Raw genomic sequence first — 20,283 nt, 5'->3', positions numbered from 1 at the left:
AAAGTCATTAGTGTGTTCTACGTCTGGCCCCCCCCCCCCCCCCCCCAGAAAGACTTGCAGAAGTCTGTTCAGATCATTAACATTCTGACAGTCCCCAGCCTCTACATCTACAGGTGTATAATTTATCCTACAGAAAATCTAAACAAATTAGACTAAGAAATAGTTCACATCTACACAACGCAATTGGGGGGGGGGGGAGGGGGGGGGGTACCTCAAATAAACCAAACTTTTTTTTTTTTAAACGTATTTATTCACATTCAATGTACTCTCCACTCGCACTAATACACTTGTCTAATCTTTTGTTCTATTTTTCTAAACATTGTTTAAATTCATGTTTTATGATGCTTGACAGTGCCTCCATCATTTTTTCTTCACCTCAGCAACCTCAACAAAATGATTTCCTTTCATTCATGTCTCCTGTCCTCGTCAGAAAAAAAGAAGTTGCAAGGGGCAAAGTTGGGTGAGTATGGGGGCTGAGGAACAAGAGTCATACTATTTGTGGTCAAGGGTTGTTGTGCAGACTTGGCTTTGTGAGAAGGGGCTGTGTCACAATGGAAGAACCAGTCACCTGACTGCCACAAATCAAGCTGCTTATGCTACACACTGTTGCTCAGTATTTTCAAAACTTCCAAGCAGAAAGCCTCGTTAACTGTCTGACCCTGTGGAACAAACTCTGAGTTGATGACTCCTCTCATATTAAAAAACCAGTCATCATTGTTTTAATGTCTGATTTCACCTGACAAGCTTTCTTGGTGTGAGATGAATTTGAAGTCTTTCATTGGCTTTGATTGTTGCTGTGATTCAGGTTCATAAGCATAGCATCAAGTTTCATCACCAGTGAAACTTCTGAAAAAAATTTTGGATCATTTTGTGACTCTTCTTTCCAAGCACAGAATGCCTCCATGTGTCTTTTTTTTCTTCAGCAGTCAGCAGTCATGGCAAAAATTTGGCACCCACCCTTTCCATTCCCAAATCTGCCACAATGCACTCACTGCACTGAATTGAAAGTCACTCTATCATCAATCTCCATTGACAATCCCATGAATTTTTTCAAGATTTTCAGGTGTTTTGGCCAGTGAAGGTTGACCAAAATGAAGTTCATCACCAATTGACATTTCACAATTTCTGAAATGGAAAAACCATTCCAACACTTGAGTTTTCCCCATAGCATTGTCCTCATACACTCTCTTTAACATTTCAAGAGTTTCTGTTCCAATTTTTCTGAGCAAAAAGCAGAATTTCACCAGAATATACTGTTCACAAAAATCTGCCATTGCAAAAATGGCAATCACACAAAACAGTTGTGACTGTAACTTCTGCCAAAACTAGGCCTGACCTTCAGCAGTATCAATCAGCTTACTGATTCTGGAGTGTTTGCTCTATGTGCTCATAGTGGCAAAACATGGTACTACGAAAGTTGTGCCCACCAAAAAATTAGTTTCTTTTGGGTCCCCTTTGTAATCACATGATAGATTTACCATACTCAAGGCTTTCTCACACACAGATTAGACAAATCTTCTTTGCAGATATAACTCACAAATTTGGGCAGCAGAAATTAAATTTCTGAATGCTAATGCTACTGGCTATAGGAAGTCTTTGAGGTTTACATGACATTATCGTTCCAGAAGATAATGGAAGACCCTGTGTTGCCCATATTGCCCAGGCCTACCTCTACACAGAGGCTGTCTGACTGCTGCCCTGGCCAGCTCATTTGCCAGATCTGCCACTCTTTTAATACATTTGATCGTAGGTTGCCAGGAGACAGGTATGCCACCATTCACATTCCACTTAGATTGATGAACACTGGCATAGAGTTGAAGCTGTGTTATATGACATGTCCATAGCTGACTTAGTTTGGCTCAAATCCAGATAGGAATATCAACAATGTAGGAGAATACAGATTGCTACTTACCATAAGGAAGACATGTAAAGTTGCAGACAGGCACAGTTGTAAGACACTTACATAAAGCTTTTGGCCACAGCTTTCATCAGTAAAAGAGAGACACACACCATTCACACACGTAAGTGAGCACACACACACACACACACACACACACACACACACACACACACACACACACACACGCATGCGCGACTTCCAACTCCAGCATCTCGGGCCACGATGCAACTATCACGTGGGATGCAAGCAGCAATCAGACATGGCAGTCTAGTCCCGGTACACTCCATCAGACAGCATTCGTCTATCTCCCCATACGTACACTACTATCCTTATCCCTTCCCCACCCCCTCCAGATTGCTGCTTGCATCGAATGTGATAGTTGCATTCCAGCCTGAGATGCTGGACTTGGAAGTCTTGTGTGCATGAAGTGTGCTTTGTTGTGTGAGTGAATAGTGTGTGTCTCTCTGTTACTGATGAAGGCTGTGGATGAAAACTTTATGTAAGTGTCTTTTAATTGTGCCTGTCTGCAACTTGATGTGTGTTCTTTATGGTAAGCAGCAATCTGTGTTTTCCTACATTGTTGTTAGTTTGACTCAATGCACACCTGGGTTAGAGCCTTTGTTGCCATGAGATGTGACAGCCCTATGTATTAAATTTCACACTCTGTACACCCCAAAATCAATTATAAATATTACATATTGTTCCTACCAAAAATTAGTTTGTTCTAGACATACCCCAGCAGCTGCAATAAATGTTCCTGGAGCCAACACTTCTTTTGCGTGAGGTACATTGATGGATGGTTCAAGCAAAAATGGTTTTACAGTTGAGGCATTCTCTGGCAGTCCATTGTCTACACTTCTTGTATATCGTGTGGCACTTCTTGGACCAATACTGTACAATGCCTGTAGAATTAAAGAACATGTGCATAAAGTAAATATCATTAGCTGTTTGATGCCAAGAACATGTTTAGTGCCAAGAACATAATAATTTCACCCTTGATTCAGAATTTTTCCATTTAATTTCTATTATGTATGTGTTGTAATGTTAAATGTTTAGTTAGAAAACAAAATAAAACAAATGGCCAAGTATGAGTAGGCCTCTTGCATTGAGGGGTTCTGCAGAAACTTAATTATGTATATGTACAGATTATCAATCCTCAGAACTGAGGATCTCAATGATTTTGCCTGTTAATGATATTGATACTGACAAGATATCAGTCCCAGGAATTCCAAGACAATATGAAGATCTGTACAGTAGTTCTTGATACTAGCCCAGACATACAAACAGAAGCAAGCAAGGGACTTGTGTTTATATATATAGAGAGAGAAGATTTAAGAAAATATTTTTATTACTTACTAAAATGTGACTACAATTTACATTTTATGTTGGCATGAAGTAATACTTTCTATTATGCTTCTGACAGATGATGAACGCAATGTAAATCCCAAAGGCAAAAAGAGATTTTTTGTGTGATATAATTTTTCCTTTACTTGTACTGTAAAACCTTGCTTCTTGATGATTTCATGGTTCTAGGTCAATGGACGTACTCAATAGGTTTTAGTGAGTAAGTTTATGGATATCAAAATACGTAACATAAATGGGTGTATCTTTTGATTGCACTGACTTAAAAACTTAAATGTTTTACACTGTCAATGGATTGTAAATTTTAGTATGTGAAATGATTGTCAACTTGATAAGTTTACCTGTTTCTGAGAAATATGTTTCGAACAGACTGGCAGACAAACAAATAAAAAATGACAAAAAAAATATTTTTTTCATTTGGTGTAACTTCTTGTCAAATTTAATTGTTCTAGCTCAATGGGAAATACTTTAGAAATTTTGATGAGGGAATTTGCAAATATCAAAATATGTGACATAAATCAGCATATCTTTAGACTGCAATGACTTAGAATTTTAAATGCTTTACACCACCAAGCAACCAGAGACGTTACTATGTGATGTAAATCTGAATCCGATATGTCTACCCATTTGCGAAAAAAAAGATTCTTACCAGTGGACAGATAGACAGACAGACTGACAACATAGTGATCCTGTAAGGGTCCATTCTCACCAAGGTAGGGAATCCTAAAAAAATGTATTATAGGGTAAAAAAAATAGTCACATTATGAAACTGAGAAGGGAGAGTCCACTTAACCTGTGAGCAACTGATCTAGATAAAACAGTTGTGAAGGGGAGAAACCATTTCTGTCTTCTTTTACTGGTCACCAGTATGGCAGTCAAGCACAAGATAGGTGAGACCAATGTTATCATCACATTTGGCTGAGGCCAGATAGTTGTTGCCTGATGCATAGGGCACAACACTTTACACATGCCACCATTTCATGGGTGTACTATGAGTTCTTCAGTTAGAGGAAAATCAATGCCACTGGGGTGAACTGTCATGGACAATGACATGTTGATGACATGGATCACTGTTAATTACACTGAATGATAACAGTTGGTAGATGACAGTACTTCACTTGCAAGTTCAATGCTGTGTAGCAGTTGTACCATAAAGAACCACCACCTCTCTGCAACATACAGAAGCCACTGCTCCACACACACATCTTTGCTCACTACATGTCACAGGGCACAGAAAATAGTATGAGCAGGGGAGTGGGATCACTGGAAGCATGAACTACAGAAAAATGTATCTTAGGCTGACAAGTCACTTACTACAAACCAAGTGATGGTTCAAGTCTTTCAAAAACCACATGAGGTGGCACATTCTGCTTGCCAGCAGGACATCCTTTAGGTATTCTCATGTGGGGGATGATCACTGAAATAAAATGGGGCACCTGGTACATCAGCCACTGTCTCTCTGGTGAAGAGTACAGCAACATACTATGTGTTCATGTGCATCTGTTTGCCTATAGCACCCAGCAGGTGACCTTTATCTTCAGTGTGACAGTGAACTTCCTCATTGCTCTTTAACTGTACAGAATCATTTGAGCAACACTGCACAGACATTAGAATGCATTTTTGGCCACTCAGGTCACCTAACTTCGAATCCATTGAGCACATATGGCACATCTGAATGAGATGTCTATGTCTTGGATTTACTGCTGACCAGTCTTCATGAGTTTGGGTGGTAGTTAAACTGTCATGGATCAGGAGGGCTTCCCAGTGTGTCCAGTGTCTCACAAAGTCCATGTATAACACTGCTGTCATAAATTCTGAAGGACTGAAGGGGGGTGCTGCATATTTATAGATAGATGTCTTCAATTCATTTCCACATGTGTGTATGAACTACAGCAAAATTCAAACACAAAAAACACATTGACATGTTGTCGTGGAAAAATCAGTGTACTTGTAATGAGCTGTGTACGATACAATGCAGAAAGACAAGGAGGGGTCATTCTGAAGAGAGGCAACATTGTCAGCCAACTGGGAAAGAAGAATAAAAAGGAGAAGAAGAAGAAGAAGAAGAAGAAGAAGAAGTGAAAAAGGACCAGACTGCTTCATTCAAGACTTTTATGGTATTTTATCTACGTGATAGGTAGTCTTCTAAATGCTAAGTGTTTTTCTCAAAACAATTTAGTTTGTGATTGGCAGGTACTTGAACAAGTTGTGGCAACTGCATGACCTCATAACTTCTTCACATCATGTTGCATCTCCTCTGGCCTGAGAGCATTCAATGATTCATTTGTGAAGAGGGTCATAAAGCTGTCATATTCTCTTCTGAGGCAAGCAGGCCCACAATTATTGTACCTGGTCTTTGATATCCTGTATACTGACAGTGGGATGGAGCTGATGTTTGTGCTGGGCCCACAAGTGTTCTGTCAGGGACATATTGGACGATCTTGTTGACTGCAGGATTACAACACCATGTAGACATTTCATTTGTATCATGTGGGCAAGCACTGTCCTGTTGAGAAATGGCACCTTAATAATATCACATGAGAGGTAATACATGAGGACACAGGTAGTCTGTGATGTACCATTGTGCCACTAGAACTTCCTCAGTCACTACCAGCCATGACCTGCAGTCGTACTTGATGGTTCCCCACATCATGATTCTTCCTCTTCTTTTCAGTGATCACAGGCCCTGTAGAACATGCACTGCATCAATGATCTGCTTACATCTTATTCTGTCTCTCACTGTCTCTTTCCATCCTGCTGGGATTCCTAATGCTGCGCCATCCTTCTCTGTGTCATCTTTCCACTGTGTGTGAAGTCATCCCAATGGTCTTGTTGTTTTGAGAGTGCCCTCAAATGCCTTCTTGGGAATTCTGTTGCTTCCATTCTAGCTGCATGCCCAGCCCATCGTAGTCTCCTACTTTTTAATTTCTGTATGACTGTGGGTTGCTTCATTAACTGAAAAAATTCTGTGTTCTTTCAAACTTTCCAGATATCATTCTCCATCACAGGTCTCCAGATTGTTCTCATCACATTTGTTCCAAAAGCATTCAGTTCTTCTCTTTCTTTCTTGGTAAATGTACAGCTTTCCTGACCATACAGTACTACTGGGCATATGGTGGTGGTATATATCTCCATCTTTGTGGGGATTAACAAAGCTTTACATTCGAATGGGCTGTTTAGAGCATACAGACATCTTGAGCCTGAGGCTATTCTCTCATTTATATCCAGTGTTATGACATTTTTACTGCGGAAGTGCAATCCAAGGTATTTAAATTCATGAAATTTTCTGAATATAGAATGGTGGTCAATTTAAAAGTGTAGATTTTGGTTTATGACTCAACCTATTTCCATATATTCTGTTTTCTCTTAGGTTATCAAAATCTCATTTTACTGGCTCTGTGCCTGAGAGATCTGTACATGTCTTTTAGCTCTTATTCTGTTTCATTGAGTAAGACTACATCATCTGTGCATGCCAGGAGTTTTACTTCACTGTGTTCAAATCAGAGACCATTGTAGAGCTGTAAATTACTCTCTAAAACCATTTTCTTCACTGCCAGATTGAAGAGAACACATAAAACAGTATCTCCTTGTTGTAAGCCTGTTTTCATTGGGAAGTTGGGGAATGTGGATCCTCTGAACTTCACTTCTGCCTGTGAGCCATCCATGCACAGTTGTATTATCCTAATGATTTTACTGATATCCTAAATTCTCTTAGTATGTTGTAGAGGCTACTTCTGTGGATGCTATCATAGACCTGCTGGAAATTGTATGTTTTCATTAAATTCCCAGTATTTCTCAAAATTCTACCACAGAATAAACAGATTGTTAGTTGTGGAATGGTTTGGTTGAGATCCAGCCGGGTATTCTTGAATAATGTTTTCTGTGTAAGGCTTAATTTTGTTAAGAATGATCATTGACAGAGCTTTGTATGTTATGTTCAGCAGACTGATTCCTGTGTAATTTACACATCTCATTTTGTTTCCTTTCTTGTGTATGGGGCAAATTATTGCAGTTTTCCAGTCTTCAGTAATGTTATAGTTGTTGAGATCATTGTGATAAGGTTATAAATTTCTTTGTGTAGTTTGTTTTCACCTCTTTTAACATCTCTGCTGATATCTGGTCCTTGCCTGCAGTCTTGTTGTTTTTCAGCTTTTGAATGGTGTGTACCACTTCCTGTTCTGTAATGCTGTATTTGTCATTATTACTGTTGTTACTCTCAATCATTGCACAGTTGAAGGCTATGTGAGGGTCAGTGCAATTTAACATTTCTGAGAAATACTCTTCCCAGATTGCAGAATATCTTCCAGCTGTTAGTGTATTTTGATTTTTATGTTTTATGAATATGTTTTCACTTGGATAACCTGTCTTCCTGTTCTTTGCATACTGAAACTGCGTCTTTGATCCTCTATTTCTGCTTTCCACTTCTATAGATTCCAAGACTCTAGTTAGATATTTCCTTTTCTCTGTTTGTAGAACTCTTGCTGTCTCTCACCTCACTGTGTTGAATGTCTCTCCCCTGTCCTCACTCTCCATATTATGCAGCCACAGCATCCTGGCTTTTTTCCTCTTTTGCACTGGTCTCTGACATTTTTTGTTGGACCATTTCTGTTTCTCCAGTTTCTCTTTCTTGCCCAATGTTTTCTCTGCTGCATCTGTTCCTACTGTCTTTATTCTTTTCCAAATCTTCCCAACACTATTTTCCTCCCCAACTTCTTGCAATGCTGTAAACTGATTAATAATTTCAATCATGTATGTTTCTTTAACAGACAATTCCTTCAGTCATTCTACATTAAATTTAGGTTCTGGCATGGATTTTGGTCGCTGATTCCAAATCATCTTGATTTGCCATAACATGGCCCATTTGATTTACAGTTTTGCCACCTGGAGAGCACCATATACCTTTGTGACTTTCTTTGTGAGGAAGCATCATGGAGCAAATTCACATATTCTTTGACAATGTGAAGTTGATCATTTGTAATCCATTTTCATTTGTGGTGGAGTGCTTCTATGTTTTCCTGTTGTGGCAGTGAACATATCCTCTTTACCTATTTTTCCATTAAAATCTCCTAGGATAATTCTCACACCATGACACCAGGATTAAAACCACTGTACCTCTCCAAAACATCCAAAGGATGGGACCTCTCCCCAGATTGCTGCCATACTCTTCAATGATGGCTTGCTGATGATATTACCCAGGGCAGTGCAGGAATGCAATTCATTGTCGAATACAATGCAATGCCATTCATCAGCAGTCCAAGCTTCCTTGTCACAGCACTACTCCAAATGCAGCCTTTTGTGTTGTGGTGTTTATTACCTAGTCTAGCTGCTGCTAGCCTCTGATCACTGGTGCAGGGTGACATAGAATGTTGCAGGAAGTCAAGTACTTCTCATCAGATGGCAGGCACAGATGCAAAGTGATTATGATATGCTTGGGGCATATAACAATCTTCCCATGTGGTGATCAACAGAAACCTTGATGATGAATATTCCTGTCCTAACATTCCTGTGCAGTCCAATGCTAGACCACTATCACTAGAAAACTGAAGGCCCACAATGAGGCTTCTTTCAAACTATGCCAGGTGCTAATGAAGCTGTCTCACATCAGTATGCAGCATCTCCATTTCCTTTACAATTATCATTCAACATCTAAAGCCATTCACACTACTTGTTGTTGTTGTGGTCTTCAGTCCTGAGACTGGTTTGATGCAGCTCTCCATGCTACTCTATCCTGTGCAAGCTTCTTCATCTCCCAGTACCTACTGCAACCTACATCCTTCTGAATCTGCTTAGTGTATTCATCTCTTGGTCTCCCTCAATGATTTTTACCCTCCACACTGCCCTCCAATACTAAATTGGTGATCCCTCGATGTCTCAGAACGTGTCCTACCAACCAATCCCTTCTTCTAGTCAAGTTGTGCCACAAGCTCCTCTTCTCCCCAATTCTATTCAATACCTCCTCATTAGTTATGTGATCAACCCATCTAATCTTCAGCATTCTTCTGTAGCACCACATTTTGAAAGCTTCTATTCTCTTCTTGTCTAAGCTATTTATCGTCCACATTTCACTTCCATACATGGCTACACTCCACACAAATACTTTCAGAAACGACTTCCTGACACTCAAATCTATACTCGATGTTAACAAATTTTTCTTCTTCAGAAACGCTTTCCTTGCCATTGCCAGTCTACATTTTATATCCTCTCTACTTCGACCATCATCAGTTATTTTGCTCCCCAAATAGCAAAACTCCTTTACTACTTTAAGTGTCTCATTTCCTAATCTAATTCCCTCAGCATCACCCGACTTAATTCGACTACATTCCATTATCCTCGTTTTGCTTTTGTTGATGGTCATCTTATATCCTCCTTTCAAGACACTGTCCATTCCGTTCAACTGCTCTTCCAAGTCCTTTGCTGTCTCTGATAGAATTACAATGTCATTGGGGAACCTCAAAGTTTTTATTTCTTCTCCATGGATTTTAAAACCTACTCTGAACTTTTCTTTTGTTTCCTTTATTGCTTGCTCAATATACAGATTGAATAACATCAGGGATAGGCTGCAACCCTGTCTCACTCCCTTCCCAACCACTGCTTCCCTTTCATACCACTTGACTCTTATAACTGCCATCTGCTTTCTGTTCAAATTGTAAATAGCCTTTCACTCTTTGTATTTTACCCCTGCCACCTTCAGAATTTGAAAGAGAGTATTCCAATCTACATTGTCAAAAGCTTTCCCTAAGTCTACAAATGCTAGTAACATAGGTTTGCCTTTCCTTAATCTTTCTTCTAAGATAAGTCGTAGGGTCAGTATTACCTCACGTGTTCCAACATTTCTACGGAATCCAAACTGATCTTCCCCGAGGTCGGATTCTACCAGTTTTTCCATTCGTCTGTAAAGAATTCACGTTAGAATTTGCAGCTGTGACTTATTAAACTGATAGTTCGGTAATTTTCACATCTGTCAACACCTGCTTTCTTTGGGATTGGGATTATTATATTCTTCTTGAAGTCTGAGGGAATTTCGCCTGTCTCATACATCTTGCTCACCAGATGGTAAAGTTTTGTCAGGACTTGCTCTCCCAAGGTTGCCAGTATTTCTAATGGAATGTTGTCTAGTCCAGGGGCCTTGTTTCGACTCAGGTCTTTCAGTGCTCTGTCAAACTCTTCATGCAGTATCATATCTCCCATTTCATCTTCATCTACATCGTCTTCCATTTCCATAATATTGTCCTCAAGTACATTGCCCTTGTATAGGCCCTCTATATGCTCCTTCCACCTTCCTGCTTTCCCTTCTTTACTTAGAACAGGGTTTCTATCAAAGCTCTTGATATTCATGCAAGTAGTTCTCCTTTATCCAAAGGTCTCTTTAATTTTCCTGTAGGCAGTATCTATCTTACCCCTAGTGAGATAAGCCTCTACATTCTTACATTTATCCTATAGCCATCCCTGCTTAGCCATTTTGCACTTCCTGTCGATATCATTTTTGAGACGTTTGTATTCCTTTTTGCCAGCTTCATTTACTGCATTTTTATATTTTCTCCTTTCATCAATTAAATTCAATATTTCTTCTGTTACCCAAGGGTTTCTACTAGTCCTCGTGTTTATACCTATGTGATCCTCTGCTGCCTTCACTATTTCATCCCTCAAAGCTACCCATTCTTCTTCTACTGTATTTCTTTCCCCCATTCCTGTCAATTGTTCTTTTATGCTCTCCCTGAAACTCTATAAAATCTCTGGCTCTTTCAGTTTATACAGGTCCCATCTCCTTAAATTCCCACCTTTTTGCAGTTTCTTCAGTTTTAATCTACAGTTCATAACCAATAGATTGTGGTTAGAGTCCACATCTGCCCCTGGAAATGTCTTACAATTTAAAACCTGGTTCCTAAATCTCTGTCTTACCATTATATAATTTATCTGATATCTTTTAGTATCTCCAGGGTTCTTCCATGTATACAACCTTATTTCACACCACTTATGTGCTCTAAAAGGCCTGGTCAGAACACTAAACATAAACAAAGCTAACACACTCTGATGACCATTCTGCCAATCACAGAGAATTGTAACTGATCAGTTACATACCTTGCCAATGGTGTACATTTATATGTAGTTACACTGACATCTGACCATGCCTATTGTGTGCTTTCTTGAGATGCAGTATATGTATACAACTGCTTAGCATTTTTCTGTGGCCAGTCACAGCCCTGCTTGCCACACATTGTATTCATCAGTCTGAAGGCTGGTGTGTTCAAGTAGCAGAACACATGGTGTGTGCGTCTGTGACTGCCTCCATTATACTTTCAACAGCAACCGCAACATATCACACTTCAGATTAATGAATACAATGGTAACAAGCAGGGCTGTGATTGGTCACAGATACGGTTATTATCTTATGCTTATGGTTATGTTAAGCAGTTGCTGAGACTCAGATCACAACATGAAGACAGCAGAAACACGATATGTTAATAACATATTCTGTGGAAAGACTGCTTAATGTGCTAAGGTTGCTTCTTTGAGGATGCTACTCATTTGATAGGTGAAGCTTGTGGCTCCAACATGTCCCACTTCCTTTCTACTGTGCTAATGAAAGATGTTCATGTAGAAATATTAATTTATGGTAGTGGTGGTAGAGGAAAGATTGCACATTGTGCACACATTTTTTATTGATGCACGGATATGTAATGAAAATGTAAGCACAGTACAGCCACACGGCATGACATAGGGTGAGCGTTTTACTGTGGGGAAGGAGCTGTTTCAATTTTGATATTGCAATTTTGTGTGCCATGGATGCCAAATAAGATGATGTCAGGGTGATAAGGGCTGTTGTTCTGAATAAGAAAAATAAAAAAAAGATTGTATGGGATTACTTCATTAATTACTTATTTACTTCCAGACTTTGGGAAATTAATGATCTGTCTGTCAATGAGTTTGGTTATTAAGAGGAGAGAATTTACATGATCTGCAACTGAATATGAGGTATGGGTTTACCTAACAATGGAAAACCAAGATGGAAATAATAACAATGGCTTTACTAATCATTCATTTGCAGAGTCTTGCAAATGCAATGGTCTTATTTGTATTCATGTAATTCAGTAATATATTTGCACTTACAATATGTACTGACTACATTGGTGACTACTTTGTAACAATATATTTCATATCCATCTGAAGTTGGCCAGTGGCCCAAAATTGTAAGGAAATTAATAAAATATTTGTGGTTTGGAAAAATATATAATTACAGTTTATATTTGCATAATGTTGTGCTGTTTGAGATGAAATGTTTCCCTTCTAAGATGGCATTAAGCTATTGGTTTATATGGCTTTAAGTATATCATTACTTTACTTACCATTACTAAATAACCCACTGTTAGATATTTGACTAAAATAATCCAAGTCATAACTAGATACTGTGGGACATTTGCAGCAACAGTAAGTAATAGAAAGTGAAAGAGATATGATATGACCTGAAAGCTTACATACTCTAACAGTATGTTTTGAGTGTCCATTCATGCATAATTTTTAGTTGACTGACTTACTTATTGGCACAAATAGTTGTGAATGATTGTTTAAGTGTACTTGCTGTCTGGACTCCAACCATGCCAAACTGGAGCAGCTCAGAAAGTAAACATTTGTATGTCAGTTCCTTATTAATACCTGTTGATAATGACACATACAATATACCAGTCATATAAATGACTCTCTATGATAAGCAGTATTACAGTAGGTGGTTCAGTTGAAGTGATTGACAAAAGAAGGAAGTACAAAAATGTTCAGGGAAACACAGGAATACTGTAATATAAGCCACTTGCGAATGAAATAAATAGGATATACAGGGAAGCCAAGATGAAATGGCTGCATGAAAAATGTGAAGAAATTGAAAAAGAAATGGTCATTGGAGGTACGGGTTCACCATGTAGAAAAATCAAAAGAACCTTTAGTGAGACTGAAAACAAGGTTACCAATGGTAAGAATGCAAAGGGAATTCCCCTGTTAAGCACAAAAGAGAGAGCAGGCTGGTGGAAAGAGTACACTGAAGGCCTCTATGAGGGGGAAGACTTTTCTGATGACACAATAGACGAAGGAATTGTGGTTGATATCAAAGGCATAGGAAATTCAGTGTTGGAGTCAGAATTTGAAAGAACTTTGGAAGATTTGAGGTCAAGTAAGGCAGAAGGGATAGATAACATTCCTTTGGAATTTGTAGAATCATTGGGAAAAGTGGCAACCAACCAACTATTGTAGATGGTGTATAGATAGCAAGAGCAGATAAGTGCAAGAACTATTTTACAATGAGACTGACAACTTATGCAGTCAAGCTGCTGACAAGAATCATAGACAAAGAATGGAAAAGAAAAATGAGAATATATTAGATGCCAATCAGTTTGGGTTTAGGAAAGGCAAAGGCATCAGACCAGCAGTTCCGATGATTTGCTTGATAAGGAAACCAAGACTGAAGGAAAATCAAGACAGGTTCATAGGAACTGTTGACCTAGAAAAAAGCATTTGACAGTGTAAAATAGTGCAAGATGTTTGAAAATCTGAGAAAAATAGGAGTAAGCTATAGGGAATAATGGGCAATATACAATATGTACAAGAACCGAGAGGGAAAAATAAGACTGGAAGACCAAGAACAAAAGGGTGTAAGACAGGGATGCAGTCTTCTACTCCTACTGATCAATCTGTATATTGAAGAAACAGTGACAGAAACAAAAGAAATGTTCAAGAATGGGATTAACATTCAGGGTGAAAGGATATCAGTATTAAGATTCACTGATGGCACTGCTATCCTCAGTGAAAGTGGAGAATAATTTGGGACCTGTTGAGTGGAATGAACAGTCTAATGAGCACAGAATGTGGAAGAGGGTAAACCAAAGAAAGGCAAAAGTGATGAGAAGTAGCAGGAATGAGAATAATGATTAGCTTAACATCGAAATTGGTGATCAAAAAGTCGAAGATGTTAAAGAATTCTGGCACGTTGGAAGCAAAATAACTCATGATGGACAAAGAAAGGACATAAAAACAGAGAACTACAGGCAAAGAGGGCATTTCTGGCCAAAGAAAGTCTATTAGCATTAAACATTGGCCTTAATTTGAGGAAGAAATTTCTGAGAGTGTTCGTTAGGAGCACGGCATTGTATGGCAGTATATTGTGGACTGTGGGAAGCTGGAACAGTACAGAATCAAAGCATTTGAGATGTGATGCTACATAAGAATGTTGAAAATTAGGTGGAGTGATAAGATAAGGGAAGATGTGGTTCTCTGCAGAAATGGTGAAGAAAGGAACATATGGAGAACACTAACAAGAAGAGAGGACAGGATGATAGGTCATGTGTTAAGACACCAACAAATAAGTTCTATGGAACCAGAGGGAGCTGTAAAGGGGAAAAACTGTAGGGGAAGACAGAGACTGGAATATGGCCAAACAATAATTACTCTCTCTGAGTTGAAGGAATTTGTGATTAGCTCCATCAAACGAGTCATAGACTGAAGCTGGGGGTGGGGATGTGGGGTTTGGGGGTGGGGAATCCGCTGATTGTCTATGCTCTATTGTTTTGCAGCACACAGTTTCCCCCAGGCATAGTCTTTAGGAAAGCTTTTGTAATGTATTTACTTGAGTGTTGATTTTAAAACATTTGAGCACAAATCTTGCTAGTTTAATCTATTTGTCTTACCTGTAGATACCATTGATTACCAACATTCATACTATATAAAGGTGCTACTTTGAAGATGAAGCCATCAGCTCCAGGAAAATGAGCAAGCTTGCCAAAATCATCCATTTCAGAAGCAAAACGTGCTTCAAAGGAGTTATCATTGTAAGAGTCATCAGAAATTTCTGGATCATCTCTATCCTGTTTAAAAATGTATAGAAACATGTAAGTATTTTCTGGTAATCAAAGAATTTGTTAATGACATCATTTGAGCCCATATAAACTGTACATAAAATGTCACTCACCATAGCAAGGAAATGTTGACCAGTAGATAGGCACATAATTTGTGATGTGAACATGAAACGCTAATTCCACATCATTATTTTATCATGCAAATGATCCATGGAACATGAAACTAACCAAACGAGGTGTTGAACATCATGACTCAGCTTTGATACTTACCTTTCTTGTTAGGACACACACACACACACACACACACACACACACACACACACACACACACACACACACACACACACACAGAGTATGAAAGCCTCTTAATAATATTAATTAAAACCTACAAGTTCCTTGTATTTTCTAATTAGGAAGAGGCTGTAATAAAACTGAGAACTCCAAAAAGGAATACCTGTTATGATTAGTCTGTGAGATTACTAGAAGGGCTAGGATGCGAGTCTATTTTTTTTTTTTTTTTTTTTTTTTTTTTTTTTTTTTTTTTTTTTTTTTTTTTTTTTTTTTTTTTTTTTTAGAGCACAGAAAACATTTCAAATGAGCTATGTTCTTCTTTAGTCTGTGCATAATTTTGTTACAAAATATAATTTAAATCATAAGTAAACAGGAAATTTTTGTCTTAAAAAGTAAAAGAATGAAAATATATTGATGTAATTATGTAACAATTGTAAATGAATGGAATATTTTGACTTGATTAAGTACTCAAGGTAACAGAGTTTTATGTGTATCACCAGTAAATACCTCTCATTTTCATTCTTGGAGGAAATAAAAAATGACAATTCAAATCAGAAAATGTGTTTTCAGATTGTGAGAACATGGAAAAAGAAGTGTGTTCAGCATTCTGAGTAGATTCATCAAATTAGAAAATATTGGTTATCTCTTTGATCCCAGTTTTCATAGTACCATGTCATTTTGAAGATAGAACAGAAGTCTGATGCTGCAAAAAGTTATAAATTTGAGTAAAGCAAATCATTTTTACAAAATGCTAAGTGATGCAAAGAAAAGAAATTAGTCAAGCAATTGCTAAAGAAAGAATAATTAACAGCATGAGTTCTCCATGTGCTTTGCAAAACACAAATTCTTCATTATTTACCAATGACTACTAGTTATGAAAATAGGAAGGAGTTGTTTTAACTAAACTCTGATTTCAGTGGCTTATAGAAATGTTCTATTGCCAAAATAGAAACCATTTAAGCTAAAGTAGTAGTACCAGTAATAAGATAGTGTGGCCCAGTCCTGGAGATCCCCGTAGGCAACTGGTAGGGGCAGTATCAGCATTTCCAGAACAAACATAGACACGATGTACTGTTAACTGATATGCTGAGTGCAATTGGTGGGTAGGAAGCCAAAGGATATGCCCAACAACTGTTTCCTCAGGAAAGTAGGGGCCTTTGTAATCCTGAAAACAAAAAAATAAAAAATTTTTGTTAGTCCAGATAAAGAAGTTATAATATAATACATATCATGAAATTTTTGAGAGAAATATGACTGGAACTGTCTGTTTATTTACTTGCCCTACCTTTGTACCTTAGAGGAAAAAGGCTAATGTATGTGACTTAGGGTTTGCAAAACATTTTTCTATATTTGTTGAAATACAGCTGACTGAAAACCAAAATTTGAAGTATTTGAAGTATTGAAGTATTAGTGATGAATTCAGATTTTTTTCCAGCAACTTTTTGTACTTAGTGTTTATTACTCTATGTTGGTCTTGTTTGTATTTCTTTAATAAATTATGGTTTGTGAAAGTCATTGCCACTCAAATGACACACAATTGTGTTACTGTTATACACTATTAAGCCAAGAGATTTGGACCACCTTCCTAACAGTGTGATGGTGCTCATTTGACATACATAATATCTACAGTCATATGTCAAAGTCCTGAATGTAAGCTAGATGGTCCTAACAATGCATGCATAGGTCTCAAAGGTCATGGGCAGGACTGCAGCCTGGTGACCTACACCACAGTAATTTAAAATAGTGAAGTGTTTATTTCAGTATTGAGGTGCAGGCCCTTGTGTAATTGTAAAGATGTTGACATAATTACTTTGCATGGACTTACTTAGCTGGATGGATTTACTATTCAACTGAGTTTTCCAGTAAACAGATGATATGAATTAAGTCTGCTTGAAATGAAATTAGATTTCATGAAAAGCCAGCTTCTTCCATAATTCAGTTCATCCAAACTAGGACCCATTAAATGTTAAAGGTGTTGTCCTATTATCAAGATCACTCTAAGAATGTATCCACACTTACGATTACAAACAGCAGTGAAAAAGATCATTTTGAAAACTGAAGCTCATCAAAAACAGTTTTCATATCTTCATGTTGGATTAAAGGCTCAATATTTTGGCTTTTCTCAGTATTTATAGTGATAGTTTAAGACAACTAATTATGAAGACATAATTAGTAGCTTAGACAGAAGTGTAGGCACAAACCAATTAGCCTTAAGATAATTCCTTTTGTTATTTTGAATTTTCCATGTCATTTTTAGGGTTCCATGCCTCAACAGAATCCTTATAGGATCACTTTCTTGTCTGTCTGTTTGTTTGTCTGTCTGTCTGTCTATCTGACTGTTAAAAACCACCTTTCTCAGGAACGGGTAGGCATATCAAGTTTAAAATGTATGCCACATACTGAGGTCTATAGGTCCTTGGTGATATAAGAAATTGAAGCTTCTAAGCCAAGGCAATCAAAAGATATGGCCATTTATGTCACATATTTTAATATTTGCAAACTCACTCATCAAAACCTAAAGGATACTTCCCATTGTCCTAGAATCATAAAAATTGGCAAAAAGGAAGATTTCATGGTATAACCAAAGAAAAAACCCTAAAACTGAAAATTTGTAATTATCACAAGTGAAAAATATTTTTTTGGTAATTTGTTATCAACTGTCTGTCTGTCTGTCCATCTGGCTGTTAAGGCCCCTTTCACTCATGAATGGGTAGACATATGTTGAAATTTACGTCACATGCTGAGATCTATGGTTCCTTGGTGGTATAATAAATGTTAGCTTCAAGTCAATGCAGTCAAAAGTTATGGCCATTTATGATACATATTTTGATACAAATTCGCTCATCAAAATCTATAGGGTACTTCCTGTTGCCTTAAAATCATGAAATTTGGCAAAAAGGAAGGTTTCACAGTACAACCACAGGAAGAAAATCCAAAAACTGTAAATTAGTTACCAATCTCATGAAGAAATTTTTTTTGTCATCTTCTAGTAGACTGTCTGTCTGTTTGTCCATCTGTTAAAACCCCTTTTTCTCAGAAATGGGTTGACATATCAAGATGAAATTTATGTCACATACTAGGGTCCTTTGGTGTTACAATAAACATTATCTTCTAAGTCAATGCAGTCAAAAGGCACAGTCATTTAGGACACATGTTTTGATACTTGCAAACTCACTCATCAAAATCTGTATGGTGCTTTCTGTTGATCTACAATGATGAAATTTGGCAACAAGTAAGGTTTCACAGTACAAGTGTAGCAAAGAATTGAAAACTGTTAACTTGTAATTATATCACACGAAGGAAATATTTCTTTTGTCATTTGTTATCTGATGCCAAACTTGAAATTAAAACAATCAGTAGGCTGACTGGGCCACAAGGGTAGAAGTCTGTGAACGTTTGTTTCACATATAACTTGAAACACAATATATATGTGCAGTAATTGCTCCTGTCTATTTGATGGTGGATAAATTTGGAAATGCATCATATGAGCAATACAGTCATTCCTTGCCTGAAGTTTGACTTTTACCATTGTGACACAGTAAGCCAGAATGAAGAACCATTGATTATTATAAAAATGGTCACCTGACTCTTGCACCACTTTGTCACATGTATATTATTGAAACAGAAACATTCTGAAAGTCTTGGAATCCTGGGACCAATACCTTCCCAGTATCAATGTTGACAACAGACAAAAATTGGTGAGATTTTCTATTCCCAGAATGGGTGACTGCTTACATACATAATTAAGTTTGTATGGAACCCTCAGTGCATGAGTCCTACCAGAAGCTGGCCGATTTTTTAAAATTGACATACTGATTGTTGCACAGATCAACTACGATGGTGGCCAGAGATTGACCAGCACCTGGCACTGGGAAGCTGGAACCTCAGGGTGCTGCATGTGGAGGAGGCAGCCAATGGCATGGGAGTGTCTCCACAGCAGATGACAATGGGCTTGAGGTGGAGAGTGGAGGGGCAGGCTGCGGTGACAGGGCTGCACCCGTGAACTGTTAACTTCCAGTGGTAAGCAGGGGCACAGCTGATCAAAATTGTGCACCACCAGCCCATTCACTGTTCAGATATCACAAAGATGGCATCCCTGGTGGCAGACAACAGTGGCCAGTATACACTTGCTGACCAAACCCCCGTGCCTTGGTGACTGTGATGTGAAACGAGCAGATGAATCCGACCATGGCAGATGTGCACACCTTGGAAGGTGGAGGAACATATGTGGCTGCCAGCCTTGAAGCAACTCAGCTGGCTCAACTCCCCCATAGGCATGAAATGATAGGTGCTGAGAAAACGGAAGAATCCACAACAAACTTTTTCATTTGGGACTTGAATGTACACTTTAGTCATTCTGCCTCACCATTTTATTGAGGTTGGAATGGGGGAGCCAGGACATGATGAATGCTATGACAGGAACAAGACAATTGAAAGCTGTGGGAAATGAACTGGGTCCCATTATTGGAAACCGCTCAAAAGCACACAAATTGTGATAGCTGATGTTAACTCACATTGGAGAATGTAAGGAAACCAGCAAACTGCATCCATAACCAAGGGCCAATAATAATTTAAGAAGGGACCCACAATGCTCATATGATGCATTTCCAAATGAATGCATTTCCGTATCTGGCATGAAGTGGGCCACGGGATAGGGATGCCCCATTGTTGGGCACACTGCTGACAAGCCACAACAAAACAGATGAAATGCCATCAATCCCTGGTCAAAAAACATGTCTCCTATCCAACAGGTTAGTGCATGAAACTCCTCAAAGACCCTGTTGGAGAAGGCGTAGAACCTCACAACATAATACAGTGGGAATGACTACTCTGGGAGAATGATAATGTGAGGAGAAAAGGTTGTGCGAGGGGTCCAAAGACTAACCCACTGCT

At 38.3% G+C, this 20,283-nt stretch overlaps 1 protein-coding gene across 1 annotated transcript in view; it reads right to left on the bottom strand.

The window, feature by feature from the left end:
• The window catches only part of LOC124603351 (extracellular matrix organizing protein FRAS1-like), a 218,419-nt gene that overhangs the window by 21,517 nt on the left and 176,619 nt on the right, over positions 1-20,283 (bottom strand). Inside the window, exons 15-17 of the mRNA XM_047136392.1 lie at positions 16,367-16,555; positions 14,932-15,108; positions 2,635-2,802 (exon numbers count right to left, since the gene is read on the bottom strand). Of these exons, the coding sequence (XP_046992348.1) occupies positions 2,635-2,802; positions 14,932-15,108; positions 16,367-16,555 (534 nt within the window). The remainder of the gene's footprint in view (positions 1-2,634; positions 2,803-14,931; positions 15,109-16,366; positions 16,556-20,283) is intronic.

This window comes from Schistocerca americana, chromosome 1 (genome assembly GCF_021461395.2).
Source record: "Schistocerca americana isolate TAMUIC-IGC-003095 chromosome 1, iqSchAmer2.1, whole genome shotgun sequence".
NCBI lineage: Eukaryota > Metazoa > Arthropoda > Insecta > Orthoptera > Acrididae > Schistocerca > Schistocerca americana.
This window is presented reverse-complemented; position numbering and strand designations above follow the sequence as displayed.